The sequence below is a fragment of the Mesoplodon bidens genome (assembly GCF_964165515.1).
Source record: "Mesoplodon bidens genome assembly, chromosome: 8".
In the NCBI taxonomy this organism is placed as follows: Eukaryota; Metazoa; Chordata; class Mammalia; order Artiodactyla; family Ziphiidae; genus Mesoplodon; species Mesoplodon bidens.
Window position 1 is genome coordinate 83,215,342 of NC_138165.1, and position 17,919 is coordinate 83,233,260.

The window sequence follows — 17,919 nt, forward strand, 5'->3', positions numbered from 1 at the left end:
CCCTGAAAGTGTGCTCAGCAGGGAGTGCTGCGTGGAAGGGGCTCCCTGAACGTGTAATAACTTCTACTCTGGCATTAAGGCCCCTCAGCAGCTGAACTCAAAAAAGTCATCATAAAGACAAAATAGCTTTTACCCAGCAAGATTCTTAATAATCCCATTTCCCTCTGGATCCTCATAAAGGAGTCATGATCTAATCCAGAAAGAAAAGGGAGGAGGCTGGGAATAACAAAAAGAAGGTGTGCAGTGGGTAGGGCTGCTGGCCAGCTGAATGCACACAGCCAGTGATACCCTGCTCACCGCCTCTCAAGATCCTGTGATAGCCAGGGATCCAGGTTCTGGCCGGTCTTTCAGCCAAGAAGATAAAGGGAATTGCAAATTACTGGACCAAGCGGCGATACTAATTGTTTTGATAAGGGGAAAAATAAAACAGATGTGCCTAAAAGGCATATTGGGGGCCAGGGGAAGGGAGCCGGGGAGGGATGGGTAGAGTACTAAACTGAAACCCAGCAAGAGTCTAGTGATGGAGCAGTAGTGTGAATCTTCTTGGCGCTACTGAAAACAAATATCTAGAGCTTGCCTTGGGGAGGGTAGGGGGATGGAGTGAGGGGGCAAGAAAACCCTCAGATTAATTAATTTTACCATTATTAGAATTAAAATGTAATATCTTTTGAACTTCTTCATTATGATCTGAGGTTATTGTGTCCTATGAGATATAGTTCACACTAGCTCTACCTTGATCTATGACTAGGTATTATTATCCCAGACAAGTCCTCTAAACTCACGGTTCACCAATTAAAAAACATTTGCGTTTAATAGGAGCTGTGGGTCGGGAAGGAAGAGTAGTAGCTGGATAAGCAGAACAATTTGTGACAAGGCTTTCTTAGAATTTGTGATACCTACGGATACTTTTGGTGTTATGCCAGTCAGTTATTAATTCATTAATTCATCAAGCCTCACTGAGTCTGACTTTTGGGGAAGACTCTGGATTTGATGCTCTATGGTTTGCCAAAGATGAACAGGTGGTCCAGCAGCATGGATAAGGCTCTCTCACACCTTAGAAGATGCTAAAGAGCTTCAACCTCAGAGGTTGGGAAAGGTCACTCGTGCTGTGGGGAGATCAGGGAGGGCAGAGCTGCCATGTGAGCCTGGATTGAGAGGATGGATGATTTAGAGCTGGGAAAGGCATACCAGGGGAAGGGGAAATGGGAGCAGAGAAGGGAGCACTTCTTGTTTGGGGAACACTCAGAAACTGCAGTTTAGACGGTGTGGAGGCAAATAATTGCAAATCAGGTTGGATATGGTAGCTTGTGCCAAATGCAAGGCCCAAATTGCTGGGCCAGGGGGCTTGGATTTCATTTACTAACCAATGGGGAGCCATGAAGGTTTCAACAGAAGCCTTTAGTTAATCAAAATAAATGAACAAAATTATATTACCTTTTGGAGAGGCCCTAAAATTATTCTTCTTCTATTTCCTTCCCCAAATGTCTGTTGAAAGGGTCAGGAATTGTAATCCCAGATCTCTCATGAATGGCATCAAAATTGCATTTGCAATGAGGGCTGGGAAAGAGTGGACATAAATATAAACTAATGATATCATATTGGCTGCCCTATTGGAATTGTGTTTGTTTATGATATAAGATGACAAATAACGAGGTTACCACAGGTGGCGTGATTTGAGGTCAGGGAAGGTAATCGCCTCAAACTACATTTTAACGATTAAATGAAGGTTCATTTTTAGCATCCAGACTGAGGGGAAGAGACTTCCCAAAGGCCCTGTTTCCAGACCCAACTTCCAGTTCTCTCCTTGGTGAATTCATCGGAGGTGTTTCAGAAGAGGAAGTTTGCCTCATTCCTCACTTCTTTTTCCATGCTTATCTGCTGGCTTCCTGTCCCGCTCTCTGATTCCCTCCATCCTGCCCTCCTAGACGCTTCTTTTATTCAGATTTTGAACTTTATCATTGCAGAAGTTCACAGGGATTTGCATTTGCTGCGCCTTCAGGAGTGTATCACTCACTGCCACCCAGCCCCATAAATTGAATAGATTGCATCCCTTCCCAGTTGCCTTAGGAAGTGGTCAAACAGCCACATTCCTGGGCTGATGGATTGGCTCATTTCTTCCCAGCTTAAGCCAAGATACAGATTTTATGAGACTGTCTTGTGACAGGCTGAAGTCGCTTTGAATAAAACAAAATCCAGCCTCAGCCCACAGAAATCACTCTTTAAAAGCAGCTTATCCAAGGTTAGTGAGCAAAATTTGGTTCAAACCCTGAGCACAGGACTTAGATGATTTGAGTGAGAGATTGAAAGAAACTCTTTTTTTGGTCTTTCTTTTCATGCATCACTGTTGTTGAGATGCTCACACACAGAACTGTGTATCCCTAATATTTATAAATATACAGCCACAGACTCAGTTAAGAAAAGAAACTGCACGTCAGTAGAGCTAATGTGATTGAAAGAGACATTTGAACTCTCCATAATGCAGGACAGATACTTTCATCTGAAGAATCCTGGAGTTTTGTTTCAGGTTTACTAAGCAGATGAAACAGAAATGAACACCTTGCATAAATATCTTATTGTCTAGGAGGGTAGAGAATCTTTTAAATTGGGGGTTCATCTATGGGTTACAGGATTTTTACCCCCTCCTCATTATACAGGCTTTGAACTTTAGAACTGCAGCTGACCTTTAGAACGACTCCCCTCATTTTATAGATGAGAAAACAAAGGCTCAGAGTTGTTTACTAACTTACCCAAGGTCACACAGCTTGTCAGTGGGGAGACCATACTTGAATACAAGGCTTCTTACTAGTTAAGTGGCAAGACTTCTCTCTTCTGAAATCATAGAAAGAGCTTCTTCTTTTCCTTGCTACCAATAATTAAATAAAAACAATGCTGTGGAAATAGGAACAGGATGGGATTGTGCTGTGGACAAAGGAGAAATTATAAAGTAAATAAAGCGTATTATTTTGGGGGGAAATGAGACTGCTTTTCTCCACCAAGTGCCTTCAGGTATATATATGAAATTGATGTCTTGTAATCCTTCTACTCTTCCTCTTTTCTATGGCATTTTAAAGTAACAAGGGAACTGAGATTTAGTGGGTTTCAAACCCAGTTCCAGGAAGTCCTGATGTTCTTACAGAGAAGCCCCATCAGAGAGGAGGGGAGGGACTTCATGGCGGGGATACTGCACTGATTCTGGTCACCCTCCGTCCCCACACCCAAGAAGAGCTCCACTTTTCGCTGCTTTGCACATTGGAGTTCTGGATAGAGCTCTGATCAAGGAAAACACAAACACTTCTAAAAATAACTTTGAAAACTGCACACTGAATTCAATCCTCTCATTGAATTACAGTTTAGGAAGCTGAGACACAGGAAGGTCACAGGGAGTTGAGAGTCCAGGTGCTGCATCCCCTCTTCTTGCTAATGTCAGCCCCCCTCCCCTCCTAGTAATCTGGTCCCCTTACCCCAGACCCACCTTTGACATCACCTGACTCTCCAATCCCATACCCAGCCAGCCTAAATTTCCCGTTTTTGCCAAGGACTTTTACTTTCAGTTCAGCTAAACTGAGTGATCTGGTTCTTCTACTGTGGGACAGCCCACAGCCTGTTGCCTGGTGTCACCTGGTGTCTCTGGCCATCGTGAAGTAAGCCATTGTAATCTGATTATTTTCGAGTCCTGGCCATCCAGTGTTTCTTTAAAACAAATCCAGCTGAATTTCCTTAGGAGGCAGACCAGATTTTTAAAGAAGATCTGTTATTCCTTCTTAATAAGTACTTCCTAAATATCATATATTACGAAGGAACCAGTGCTTCGTCTTAAATTGAGTTCTATAGGAGGGTGAGTTCCTTCTGAAACTGGCCTTAGAATTGTAAGTGGATGGATCCAGAATCCCTTTACCTGATCCCGGGCCAGGTTACCCCTAGGCAGCATCAGATGGTGCTTAGCTCACCAGCAAACAAGGGCATGTGAGAAAAACAAACAAAAAAAGAGACAGAAAGATATGAAGGTCAGAAATAATCTGACCTTTTATATGTCAAATTAAAACACCTAAGTAGTCATTATGGGGAAAAATCAGACCTTCGTGACTTTAGAACTTAACATTCCCTTGATTTCAAATTATGTCTAGAGGTGTCACTTGAATCCTTTCATCCGTGGGCCTCTTTATCTGACCTGACCTGGCCCATCCCTTAGGTTTCCTTCCCAGATGTAGGAGAAAACCCGCTCTGAACCGTCCAGGCCTGGGTTTGCCTACTTCTCTTTGGGAAGTGAATTTGCACCAGGTGAAAGATTTTCACAAAATAGAGAAAGAAGTCAGTCGCTTGTCAACTTGCCAAACAGGCTCAGTAGCTAAAAATTCAACAGGGTCAGCTTCCCTTCTGTATGTGGAGATTGGCCTAAAGGCGTTTGCCCTTGAGTTCAGCCCCTTTTGGCTGCGCTGGACTCCTCTGAAACACTTAGGCTGTTCCTTTTGGAACGGGACAGAGACCTCCCAAGCCCTGGATGGTGTAGCTCTTCAGAAGAAAGTCTAGCTCATTTCTATTGGGGGCATGTTTGTATTTCAGAAATGGAAGGGTCCCCAAACCTGGAAATGAAAGATCAGTTATTAAGAGGAAGTGTAGATGGATTAAGTGTGTTTTCCTTACAATTTTTACTGATGATAGATTTCAAGAATTCAGTTCTCTCCAAGAAAAATAGAGACAGAAATTCTAGTATTTATCTTGGTGGATATATGTCTGTGCAAATGATGTGTGATATTTTATGAGAGGGTGTGAAAGTGTGTACAGGACTAAAGTGTGAATTTCTAATATGTATATGTACCGGATATATGCTCGATATCTACGTTTGTGTGTGTTTCTGAGTGTGAGTGCCATCCAAACAAGAGTGTGAGTTTATAAATGTTTGGATATTGAAAAGATTAACTACACGCAAGCAAAGCAGATGTTTTAATGAGTTCTTAAATATTTTAATAAGTGCCTTGATTTTCTTCAGATAAAGAAAGAACAGGGAAAAAGAAAGGGGTTACTCCTTTTTCCTTTGGCTAAGTGAGTTTTAACAGCCGAAAATGCAGACTATCTGCTATGAGATATATATAGTTTATTTTTTTTTTAAGTGGGGAAATGATTACTCCTGGTGTGGGTGAGAAATGAAACCTTCCTATGAGGAAGTTTCCTGTCTTTATTGCTGATTATGTGTGCCTGGTCTAATGACTAAAAGCTTAAACTGGGGGTGGGGGGGCAGGGAACTGAGAGAGAGAAGTTCTTTCAAGAGTAGTTGGAGAGAAGCAGGGAAGGGATAAAGAAGGAGGGAAGGAGTTTGGATGACTTGGTTAAAAAACAGGAGATCGGCTCAGATTCCATCTGTTGAGTTCCAAGGCGAAAAATGTGGTTTGGGGTGAGTTGGTGGCAAGGCTGCAGTTTTCAGCAAAACAGCTGGCAGAGGAGCTGTACCCAGCAGAAAGTTTCCTCTCCCGTTAGCTTGGTCCGAGCAGCTGGTGATCTAAATCCCCACACCTCCACCTTTTCAGGGGGCCACCACTCTCAGCCCTATTTCGCACCCATGAACCAGGACCAACGGGCCACAGTTTGACTTGCTGGAAGTCGTTGGGTGCCCAGCATGGCGGAGTGGTGTGGATACCTGGAAAGACTGCGGGACTAGCCGCAGAGGAACGGGCGGCACCCGGCTTAACTGCTGGCCTCGTCTCTGTCTGGGCGGGAAGGCTGGGCCCATTGTCCTCCTGGACTGGGGAGGGTGCGGGGTCATTAGTTAGAGGATGATGTGGTCTCTGCAAACCAGAGGAAATGGCCTGCTTTTGTTTTCCACCCAGTAGGAAAGGGAACCTGAATCCATTAGATTCTGGGCAGCTCAACGGGGCACAGTTTGAGCTCTTAGAGGCATGATGCCTAAAAGGCTACTTGTGTGGATTTGTGTGTCCCAACCACCACTGCGCAGGTGCCCATCTTTTATGCATTTAAAGCCTGTCAGGCTGGTAATCTAAAGCAGAGGTCTGGACAACAGTAATGCCAACAGACACGGGGAATAGGAGAGTGCACCTGTAGAGTTAAAAAATGCATGACCCTTTCCCTCAAAGAGTGAGCACAGGAGAAAGCCCCGTCCTGTAGGGTAGCTGCTGAGCCAGAATGCATAATTCACGGACCCCGTGCTGCTCCATGCAGATGGCGATATTAAATCGTGATTGATGCTAAGAGAGGCACACATCTTAGGAAGTTCTCCTAGAGGCTTCTGAATATTTCCAGGTCTCTTGTGCCTTCCCATCTTCTGTTCTACCGTGGTATTGAGCCAGACCCCTCCATTTCCCAGGAACCCCTCCTGGGGACGACAGAGCTTCACTCCCAAATATGAGATGCTTCAAATGTCATCACCCACCTCTGCTGCCTTTGAAGATCGCCCCCTTCCCTCCTGGCCCACATGAAGCTGTTTACCTCCAGCTGGGCACTGCCGAGGGCGAGGGGAGCAGCTACTCCCCTGCAGCCTCCTTTCCAAGGCTGGTCAACCACTGGACAAAGCAGCAGCACACTCTGGTGGTGGTGACCAGGCAGGAGGGACAGCGGCAAAAAGCTTGGAGAAAACACAGGCGTCCACTCAGCACAAAGCACTTTTGTCACAACTCTGAGGTCAGAGCCAGTGGATTCTCTAATGCAGATTTTTCCACTCAGTGTATAATGAAATAATAAATCAAATTTGTGGTGTATTTGGAATTAAGTGTTTGGGGGGTTTTGCTTTTTCTTTCTTAAAAAAAAAAAAAAAAAAAAGCTGAAATCACCCTCCAGGGTCTGTTCTGGCCCAAAACTGAAAATGCTTCCTCCGCATCCCATGTAATTGTTACCAGGCTCACTTGTGGGTCAGCACCACAAAACCACTATTGTCAGTTCCCGGAGTCTTTACTTCTGGCTGCCTGGGCTGGGCTGGGGGACACCAAATAACATGAAGGATTTACGAGATAAAGATAGAGATGCGAGGTCTGAACGAGGAGGAGAAGAAGATGGGCCAAGCAGCGGAGACAGGAGCAGGCAGGGAGGCACGTTAAGTTTTCAGCTTTGTTGGTTTTTTAAAATCTCAGACCATGTAATTGGGAATATTTATGAGCATTTTCTGGAATATTTTCGTTTGGCGAGTGTGTGTGTGTGTGTGCGCGTGTGTGGTTGGATGAGGAGGGGGTAGGATGAGCTGAAATAATCTCTTCCACTGAATGAGTAAGCAGGTTAGTCTTCTGGACTGCCATAAAAGGTCTGTAAAACTGTTTTAATCAGCCACTGGTAGAGAGAAACAAGGAAAGAAAAAAAAAAAAACAGACTGTAACATATTTGAAGTTCTTTGCTTCGTGTGCCTTCTCTTCCAGACCAACCCTGTGGAGGTCGTTTGAATTCCAAAGATGCTGGCTATATCACCTCCCCGGGGTACCCCCAGGATTATCCATCCCACCAGAACTGTGAGTGGATTGTTTATGCCCCCGAACCCAACCAGAAGATTGTCCTCAACTTCAACCCTCACTTCGAAATCGAGAAGCACGACTGCAAGTAAGCACCATCCTGTGCCATGTACATCCACGAGACACCCCCACCCACCCACCTGTGCCATGTGCATCCACGAGACACCCCCCCCACCCGCTCCCCAGGCTTCTGCCATACCTGCCGCCTCGTGGCAGCTCCCCTGGCCCTAGGACCTGCTGAACAGTGGTGGATCCTGGCCCCAGAGGGAAACCTCAAGAGATTTATTTCTTTCAGTGGAAATAAAAACCTAGTTGATCCCATAGTATGGAGGAAAGCGCCTTCCTGAGTGAAGAGTGTAAAGAATACACCCTAACTTCAAAGGCTGGCAGTGGAGGAGAATTCCATGTAGGGGCAGGGGGGGAGTACACAACGCCAGCTCTTGACTTTAAGATTGACTTTCCCCTTGGAGATCTCCCCATTTCCACTGCCTCTCCCACATGTAGGAACCTCAGCAGCTTCCTTAAATAAAACAGTAGCCAGATCCCCAAGTGGAGACTTCCTGTGTATCCAGCCGTGGAGGATCAGGCTGTTATTTTATGAAGCAGCAGCAGGTTTCCTTATAGAGAGAGAGCTAAAAATCTGAGTCTGTACTGGTAGGTCTGAGATTCGCATTGATTCTTGGTACCTGTGCTGTACAGGTTAGAGTCTCAAAGCAGGTGCTATGGATGTATTTAACACTCTTCTCACTGCTTTGTAAATATCAATCCATTCAGTTCTCACAATGGCCCTGGGAAGTTGGTGCCATTATGACCTCCATTTTACAGATGAGAAAACCAAAGCCCAGAGAAGTTAAGTCACCCGAGGTGACTCAGCTGGGCTCACAACATTGGTCCTGGCATCTTGGAAATGTGTGGCTTAGGAGAGACCAAGCAGACATTTAGACATCTGTGAGTGCTTTAGAAATGCCATGTTGGGACTTCCCTGGTAGTCCAGTGGCTAAGACTCTGCGCTCCCAATGCAGGGAACCTGTGTTCCATCCCTGGTCAGGGAACTAGATCCCATGTGCCACAACTAAGAGTTTACGTGCCGCAACGAAGACCCAGTGCAGCTGAATAAATAAATAAATAAATATTTGTTTTAAGAAGAAAAAAGAAACACCATGTTAACAGCAAGGTCCCTATAAGTTAAGGTGAGGGAGGAAGCAGCATTGCAATGTCAAGAGTGTGAATGCCCTCTGTACTGTCTAGTGGGCTCCATCTTAAAGTCTTTCCTCGCTGAAACCAAAGTGAGAGTTTTCTATGCAGGATAGAATGTGCCAGCGATCATGTCCTGCTCCAAACGAGTGCCTAGAACATGCCACTGCTCTGATGGGTGTTCAGTGGCCCCTTATGATTAATAAATAGTCTGAGCATTCCTTGTGACCAAAGCCTTGTGAGTACTGAAAAGGGATCAGCTAGCAGGAGAAGTACAAAGGAGCAGGCCTAGGTCTGGGCCTCTGCGACCTTGTGGAGGAGAACAAGGCTCCTCTCTAACCAGAGTTCGATTGGGAGGCACAGGGAATCAATGTCCTTGTTATCCTCCTAGGACTCCTTTGCACCTTCATAATGGTTTTTTCCTAACAAGAGGTAGTCTTTGTTGAAAACCGAAGGGTTTCCTGGGTGGACGCCTCATGTGACAAAGAGTCATAAGACGGAGTTATAATCCCAGATCCACTCTTGACTCCATGGGTGACATAGGGTAACTAATCAGTTCCTCTTTGTCTAAGTTAAATGCACAGCCTGTGTATATTTGCACAGCACCTCAAGGCTGCCAATTCCCTGCCAGTGAACTTTACCAAAAATTTCTGTTAGAAGAGCTTCTTTATAAGGTATAAGGCTTCTGGTGCCTCTGGCTGGGTTACAGGAGGTTGGCACAGACTGAAGCGTGATGTCCTGAGAGCTTGGGTCTGAGCTCAGAGAACTTTGAGTAATCACCTTTCTCAACGGAGGGCCAAAATCTGTTATGCTTATGCCAGCAAATCTCCCAGGAAAACTGCTGAGAGGTCATCTCATGTATATTCATAGTGGCAGAGAGAGAAGGCATGGCTTTGGGAAGGGAAAACTCAGGAGCTGGTGAGCGTGACTTAAAACATGTTGGAAGCACAAAAGGCCAGGGAAACATGTTCCTGCCCAGTTTGGGGCTGTGGCGTAGCCCTAGCCTTCAGGACTCAGCCCCAGGGATGGAGCGAGCACAAGGTCTCTGAAGCCACTGGGAACAGAGGAACCAAGACGTTGCCTCTGGCTGGAGTTGGAGGAGGGGAAGCAGGTAAGTTACAAGGTTATTCTGAAGCTTCTGGTGCTTACCGTCCGTACCAAGTAGCTTCCTGTTTTTCTCCCCACTCCCCCAATTCCATGCTTCCAGCTTGAACCGAAAAGTTCAGGGAGGTCAGTAAAAGATCTTTCTGGAGTCTCTTTGCCCCAGTGCCAGAGTGTCAGCAAGATGCTGTTGGGGTCACGCCTCTGCTACTTAACCTCATCGTTACTTCTCTTACCCTCCCCCATTTCTCCTCCACTCCCCATTTCTCTCTCATCCTCATTAATTTTTCTACTTAGAAAGACACATCCGGTTCTCTCCGTCTCTCACCCTGCAAGGTATTTTTAACAGTCTTCACTGCCATCTTCATTCAGGGTAAATGGGTTCCTCCTTCCCCCACTGCCTTGTTTCACTGAGTTGTGAAGGGGACAGTCCTGAAGGTTCTGTCTTGTTCCTCCTCTCTCCCGCTCTCATTTTCCTTCCAAGGGAGCTCCCGGGTTGGAAAGCACTTCCTATCAAAGGAAATTAGTACCCTTTCTCTTTTCATTTCGGTGCATGTTTCCAATTGGATTTGGCTCTCAAGGCCCACAGGGTAGACACCTACCAAGAGAAAACGGCCCAAAGGTCCTTCTGAGGAGAGCATGCAGCAGCAACACCCCTGCAAAAAGAAAAATGAGTAAGAATATCAGGGAAAAAAAAAACAAACCCAGCCCCGCTGTGCAAAAAGGGCAGTGGTCAGCATGCCTGCCCTTTTCTGTTCTCCCCTCTTCTTCCTTTGTGCGGGATTAACCGCAAAGATGGCCCCATGACCTGGGAATGGGCCCTGCCATGAGAGGGCCTCATTAGCCTGGCCAGTGGCCCCTAAGCCTTTGGCTCCTCATCCCTTGAAATCCACATCCTAAAGGTGTAGCCCGTTGGTGAATAAACCCCAGACAGACAGACCGTTTACCCTAACCGTCGCTTGCTAATTTTGTTCCATTTAAGTCTGCCGTCTGCTTGGAAACTTTCACTCACCAGCCCCAGTTTTGCCTGAGTCAGTACAGTCCGAGGCCACCATCTGCAGTGAGCTCCCAACTCCTCCCTCTGGCCGTCTGCAGGAATCCAAGCCCCAGCACCCACAGGCTGCTCTGAGGCCTAGTCACCGACTGCAGGCAGAAACCAGAAACCCCTGTGGACAAAAAGGCAGGACTCAGGGCCATCTGAGCAAACAGGGAGAAGCCACTTCATTCCCCGCGGTGGGGAAGAGGATTGTGCTACTGCCTTTCACTTGAGTCATCAGCCAAGTGGCTGAAGCTTAGGGCTTTACAAGCATATGCATGCAAACCTGAATATTCTTTTTTCCCTTTCTGAGATCTAAAATATATGTATTCTTGAAAACACCCACCTGCGTATGATACACAGCTTATTCAGGAGCCCTCGCACAAGCCTGGCATCCCACCCCATCCCGGAGGCCCAAATAAAACCAGAATCAAGAGTCTAGGTCCTTTTAAGAATTGGTTATTTCCAGATGGATATCTTGAAAAACATGCTTCAGAAAGTGCGAAAACCACTAGAAGACTTGAGGGAACATTTCTTAGGCTGAAAAACCCACACAGAAACCTATACTGATAATTTTATGTGTATGTTCAGGACAAGAAATCTCATTTCCCATGCCTCATTGAAATTTCCAGATTCTAAAACATACTCCTCTAAAGTTCCAAAAGTTCCTCTTTAGAAAGATTTCTTTTTTTTTTTTTTTTTTTTTTTTGCGGTACGCGGGCCTCTCACTGTTGTGGCCTCTCCCGTTGCGGAGCACAGGCTCCAGATGTTCAGGCCCAGTGGCCATGGCTCACGGGCCCAGCCTCCCCGCGGCATGTGGAATCTTCCTGGACCGGGGCACGAACCCGTGTCCCCTGCATCGGCAGGCGGACTCTCAACCACTGCACCACCAGGGAAGCCCTAGAAAGATTTCTGATTAAGAACATTCTAAGTCATGTGCCACGCTTCCTTGTCTTCTTAAACAAAATTAATGCTGAGTCAACTTTTTCTCAGTGACTCAGGCTTCTAATTCTAAACTTGACTTTTTGTGACAGAGGCTGGGTAATGTCATGTTTGGGTCAGATAGATTCAGATATGAGTTTTTGTTGACCTTTTAAACTTCCCAGGCCTCAGTGTCCTCATCTGCAAAACTTTGACAATGGAAACTACTTTGCAAGATTTCAGTCTTTTGTTTATGTAGGTACACAATAAATTCGCAGCTGGCTTAGCATCTTTGTACGCTGGGGGAATGTGTGACTTTTTTCTATCAATACTCTTGCTGTCATCTTCTGTTATGAGTGTACCCCTCTGACCTCTTTTTACCCTTTTATTGTGGGTATGGATTTTGCTTCAGGAGGTTTTGGTGTCTGTTGGGAAGTGTTTAGTCCTGGGGTCTAAGCTATTGTCCCAGGCCAGTGCAGTCCCAGGGCCAGCATGTCTGGTTTGCTTTAGTCAGCCACGTTCATAGCAGAGGGCGTACTAGGGTGGTCTCCCAGGGACAGAGCGTAAGAGCATCAGTGCATGGAGTCCTCAGCATTAGTTGAGCTGCTCACCATCTTTTCTTCTGAAACTATCCCCCCACCCCGCCCCACCCACATTCTGGATATCTGAGGTTCGGGGGGGATATTTGGCCTCTAGCTAAGTGTGCTGGATAAACAAAGTGCCCTTGTGTTTATTTACGTCCAGAGGAGCTCTCTAAATCTTAGAAGATACGTGTGCTTCTCCCAAAGTAGGGGATGCTATCTTAGGAAGGGGGCACTTTCCCAGGTTGATAAGTTGACTGCAGGAAACAGAGGGAACATACCAGACCTCAGTAACCTGGCCCTTCCCCAACCGGCCAGCGAAGATTCCCTGTGCTCTAGAAACATCCTCCACATACAGCCACATACGACCTTACATCTGCAAGAGACCCTGTGCGGGCCAGGGGTCAGACTCTCCTCCCCCTCCCCTCCAGTGCCCCACGGCACGATCCCCTCCATCCCCCCTTGGAGTCCTTGATTCCTCCAGCTCTCTTTTAGGGCCCCCTACTCGGCATTCCCCAAGCGTTGCATATTGCCTTGATTTGCTTGCTGTTTGTTCGTGCGTGGTCATCCTGTGTTCTGAGCACGTAAGTTCTCTAAAGGCATGGACCACATGTGTCTCATCTCTACCCTCTAAGGTGCCTAGTCCTAGAGGGGGCTGAGCAGGGGCATGCAGATGATTGTGTCAGGGAGATTTTTACATCTGAGTTGCCAGGATGTAAGTCAGCATGGCATGAACCCACACTGGAAGGTCAACAGAGGTGTCTTCCCTAGCCGTCCATCTTGTGATGTGACATAATGACAGCAGGAAGGTAAGACACGGGATCACAGAAGTTACGAAGCTCTCTGTGACTTGGTCTTTCATCAGCAAAGTGGCAATAGACCTTTCATGCGTTCCTAGTTATTAAACATCTACTATGTGCCAAGCATGATGATAGCCTTGGGAATTCAGTGATGAGTAAGTAAACTGTACCCTTTGACCCTATGAAATTTAGAGTTTGGAAGGAGGAAGCATGTAAAAAAATATGTGGTTACTGATGATAAAGTTGCCACATATGGAGCATCACCTATGAGCCTGACACTGCCAAGTGCTTTACATACATCATCACATTTGATCCTTGCAACAAACCATGAAATGGGAAATCGTTGTTACTCTTCCCATTTTACAGATGAAGAATCTTGGGCTCAAAGAAGGTAAGCAACTGGCCCAAGTTTGCACTCTTGAAAGTGGCAGAGAATGGGACGAAGTGAGAGAGTGGCGTGGACATGTATACACTACCAAATGTAAGATAGATAGCTAGTGGGAAGCAGCCACATAGCACAGGGAGATCAGCTCAGTGCTTTGTGACCACCTAGAGGGGTGGGATGGGGAGGATGGGAGGGAGACGCAAGAGGGAGGGGATATGGGGATATATGTATATGTATAGCTGATTCACTTTGTTATAAAGCAGAAACTAACACCCTAATTGTAAAGCAATTATACTCCAATAAAGATGTTTTAAAAAAAAGTGCAGAGAGGGGATTTGAAACCAGAACACACTACTTTGCAACCTGAGCTCTTTACTCTCATGCTCTATTGCCTCTGCCAACACCATGCATTCTGACCGGGGACGAGATATGAGCCCTGGGATCTACCGTTGGCTGAGGAGATCAGGGAAGGCTCCCTGGAGGAGGCGATGCCTGCAGTGATCCTGAAGAAGTTAGCCAGGCAAAGGGGATGGGGGTAGGGCTGGTGGCCCAGGCAGAGAGCATCATGTCAAAGGCAGGAAGGGGAGAGAATTTGATGTCTTCAGGAACCACAGTGATGTAGGGCCATCCTGGTGGCTTGTTGATACAAACCCCCTTCTCGGTGAAGAGATGACTGGGCAATGCTATTTAATTTTATTGCCTGGCCAGACAACTTCCAGCATCTCAGAGAGGGGCTGTGGTCAGGAAGCAGGAAAGAGTGAGATGATGGGGACTCTGCTGTCCCACTCTCCCTGGTCAGAGAGTTTCTACAGTTTCATACCCTATATCCAGGGACACCCCCCCACACAATTTAATGCCTGAAAGTGGGGTATGGCCTGGGAAAGTCCGGGTAACACTCTGCATTAAACTACGCTCATCAGTTTACTCCTACACAAGACTCCCTGCGAACACACATCTCTTTCCTACGAATAGAGGGCAGGAGGGCACAATGCCCAATCAGACGTGTGGCTTCGGCTGGTCTCTGGAACTCAGAGCAGAGTGAGAGTTCTCTGTGGTTCAAGAGGGTGTCTTGCACTCAGGAGAGATCCTCAGGTTGATTACCCATGACATTGTTACAGATTTACTGCCTGCTCAGCCACAGAAATATTCTGATTCCCCCAAGGAACCAATGAGCAGCAATACTTTTCTGTATCACAGCAACCCCGCTAATGACAGAAACAGATCCCCTCCAGGTACACGGTGCAATAAACGGTAACAGTCCTGCTGCCTTGAGCTCAGCTGGCAGCCAACCCCACACTCACCAGCCTTGACCAAGGACTCCACCCAGCAGCTTAGCTCGCTGGAGAAGTGGGGGAAAACACCGCAGATTGTTCTTCTCCGCCTACCAAGGTTAAAGAGCAGTTGGGACCAACGGTTATTTTTGGCAGTTTGTTTTTAAATATGCGATGTTGCAATCGCAACTCTCCAAATGCAAGCTTCACTGTGGATGTCCTTCCTAACAATGCATTTTTACCTTCTCATTGAGAAAATGACTTGAGATTTTCTAGTACACAATCCCACTTGTTCTGGCTCTCAAGCCTGGCACCTTCTCTGAACCCAGAGGTCCCAGAGGCCCAGCATCTCACCCCATGTAGCTCCATGTAATTCTCCCATCTAATTACACCGGGTGAGAGTCTGTCTTAAGAAACTCAGTGGGAGCTCTGGGTGTGGAGGGGATAAACAGGAGAAGGAAATAGATGAAGTAGAGAAATTAGATTTTTCTAAAAAGGGATTTGTGTGTTTTCCGGTAGTCATGAGTCCTTTAGAAAAAAAATGTATTCTCTTTGTTTTGTCCTTTTTAGTGGCGGGGCAGTTGAAACCTTTGGATCAAGAGAAACTCAACAGAATATTTAATTCCATTCTTCTACTTTTGCCTGGATAAATCATCCCAGAAAAAAAAAAATTAGCTGCCCTTGTCTTTCCTTCTAGAAAAGAGCTTCCATCATCGTCCTTCATTATGAGACCTGTGCCTCACAACTCATCTCACTTGATTGCAGAGTAGATGGTTGTATTTAATTTACATAATCAAAATTTTTTTTCCTAGAAGGAAAATCCGTGAAAAATGTTAGCTGGTTCAAAATAAAACTTGAAAAAGAAGAAGAAAGAAGAAGTGTGAGTTGGGCTTAGGTTTCGGAGGGCAGCAAACAACTCCACATGATAAAGGACAATTCACATGATTTTTTGTGCTTTTCCCCGGCTCTGTAGCCACGCATCTTGGCGGTCTCTATACATTTTTCAGCTCTGCCCCATTAGGGGCTCCATCGTATGTTTGTAGGTGGTATGGAGGGACTGTCAGTTGGACAATAATAGCAAATATTTATTAAGCTACTGACAGGTGCCGGGTGCTACTACACCAAGAACTTGCCATGTGTTACTCTCATAACGATGCTTTGGGGCTGGTACTGCTGTTATTCCCATTTAACAGATGGGGACACTGAGGCCCAGAGAAATCACACAGATAGTAATGGTAGGGCTGGGATTTGAAGCCTGCTGCCCAAAGCTGCCTTCGTATACCTGTGTCCTTGTGCCTAGAGCTGTCATCTGCTGTCCCAAGGCTTAGGTATTTGGGGCCTCTCTGATTTCCTTAGATATACTTGACAAGTCTTTTCTTTTCCTTTTCTCTTTCGTCCTTTTCTTTACCTCTTACTGCCACGTGGTCACCTCCGGATGCCGACAGGGCAGTCAAGGAGGGAGAGAGCTTTCTGTGTCTTTAAATGCAAGCTGGAGGCCTGCCTCTCAGTCAGTTGTTTCTTTCTGCCTCCCTGTCATCCACCTCCGCCCCTGTCCCGCACAGCCCCCCTTGCCACCCTCTTCAAATCCCCTGTCATTCCCCCATCACCTCACTCTCCGTCTGGAATCCGAAGATGTGAGGGCTAGTAATAGAGTGTCAGCGGAAGTAATTGATTCCTCACACAGAGAGAATTCTCCTGCCTTTAGTGTCAGCGGAGCTGCACCAGAGTCGTGGAGGGTGAGTGAGGCCTGTAAACAGCCTATGGCTGAGCTGTCAGGGTGAAGCCAGACACACCGGGGAGTGAGCAAGAGGGAAAACGGTGGAACAAATCATTGTTTTGTTGGAAAGGAAAGCAGTAAATCGTATTTCAGCCCAGGAACTGGCAGTTTGAAAGAGATGGTTGAGACCTAGGAGCAGAGGGAATCCGTGCCGCGGGTTTTAACGGGAGGGTTTTTCTTGGTCTCAAGGTAGGAGGTTTCGTGTCCCACCCCCACCCCCCGCTTACCCCCTCTGCCGTTATCATCATTATTATCATTAAAATAATTACCGTAACAATTACAGTTGATGAGACCTCGGGTTTATAGAGCACCTTTTATCTAAATGTTCAAAGTGATTGATCCCTGTGTCATCCCTTTGAGAGCAGTAGGAGGGTAAGGACGTATCATTATTTTTTTGGTCTTATCTGCTGGGAAACTGAGGTCCAAGCAGATACAGGATTTAGTCCCAGCCTCCGGGCAGGCTGCTGGGTTAAATGTCGGGGTACTGACTCCTCTTCTGGGGGGGGGGGGGTTCTGTCTCTACTGCCCGCAAGGGCTCTTCTCCTTGTGCGGCCCCCAGAGCTCTTCCCTGGCGCTCTGAGGACCCTGCCGGCCACCGCAAGGAAGTGGCCTTCGCGCCAGCCAGCAGCTCTGCACGCAGAGCAAACAGCGTGCTCTGGCTGTGGGATAAATAAAAGTCCTTTAAGGTCTGACTCACACCGTTCCCATCCCGTGAGTAGACTTCCTGCAATCTGGTTCCCTTTCTTGCAGGAGCTGGTGTCCTTTCTAGGCATCTTTCTTTCTGGTCTGACTGAGCCTTCAGCCAAGAGCATCCAACATTCTGAACCTTCACAGCTTCTACTCCGCCCCTCCAAACGGCAGCTGGTTCTTCCGGAACAGAGGGGCGTTTCCATGATGGGGAGAGGCGAGTGCTTTCACGTGTCCTGCGTGGACGGGCCTGCTTTTGCTCTGACAGCCCCGGGGCCTTCAGAACACAGCCATCGGCGAAAGCTTACCAGGCGGCCGTTGGAGAGGTGCAGGGAGTCCCAGCTGACTGGCCCGCGAGCGCTGGCCTCAGAGTCTCCACCCTGGCATGGCAGCAGCCCCTCCTGCTTGGACGTTAGTGCAGGCCCATCATTTCCACACCACCGTGCTTTTTGCATTTGCACAGTACTGACAAGTTTGCCCCTGGAGCGGGGGAGAACCTCTGAGCTCTGTAACCTGAAGCTCAGGGGGAATGAAATGCAAGGACAGGGCCCGTCACACCTGCCACCTACTCCCCAGGCCGTCCCCTGCTTGGGTTTCCGCCTGGCACGTTTTTCAGACAAGCTTTGTACTTTCTGACTTTTGTTATGGAGGCTGGATGCCAGCAAAGGGGGATAGAAAAACGGCTGGGAGCCTTGATCCCCAGGAAAACACATAAAGGACT

At 47.0% G+C, this 17,919-nt stretch overlaps 1 protein-coding gene across 9 annotated transcripts in view; it reads left to right on the top strand.

The window, feature by feature from the left end:
• NRP2 (neuropilin 2) overlaps positions 1-17,919 on the top strand; it is a 117,466-nt gene that overhangs the window by 7,399 nt on the left and 92,148 nt on the right. For all 9 annotated transcript variants that reach the window (XM_081241725.1, XM_081241726.1, XM_081241727.1 and 6 more), the window contains exon 2: positions 7,356-7,533. In XM_081241725.1, coding sequence (XP_081097851.1) covers positions 7,356-7,533 — 178 coding nt within the window. The remainder of the gene's footprint in view (positions 1-7,355; positions 7,534-17,919) is intronic.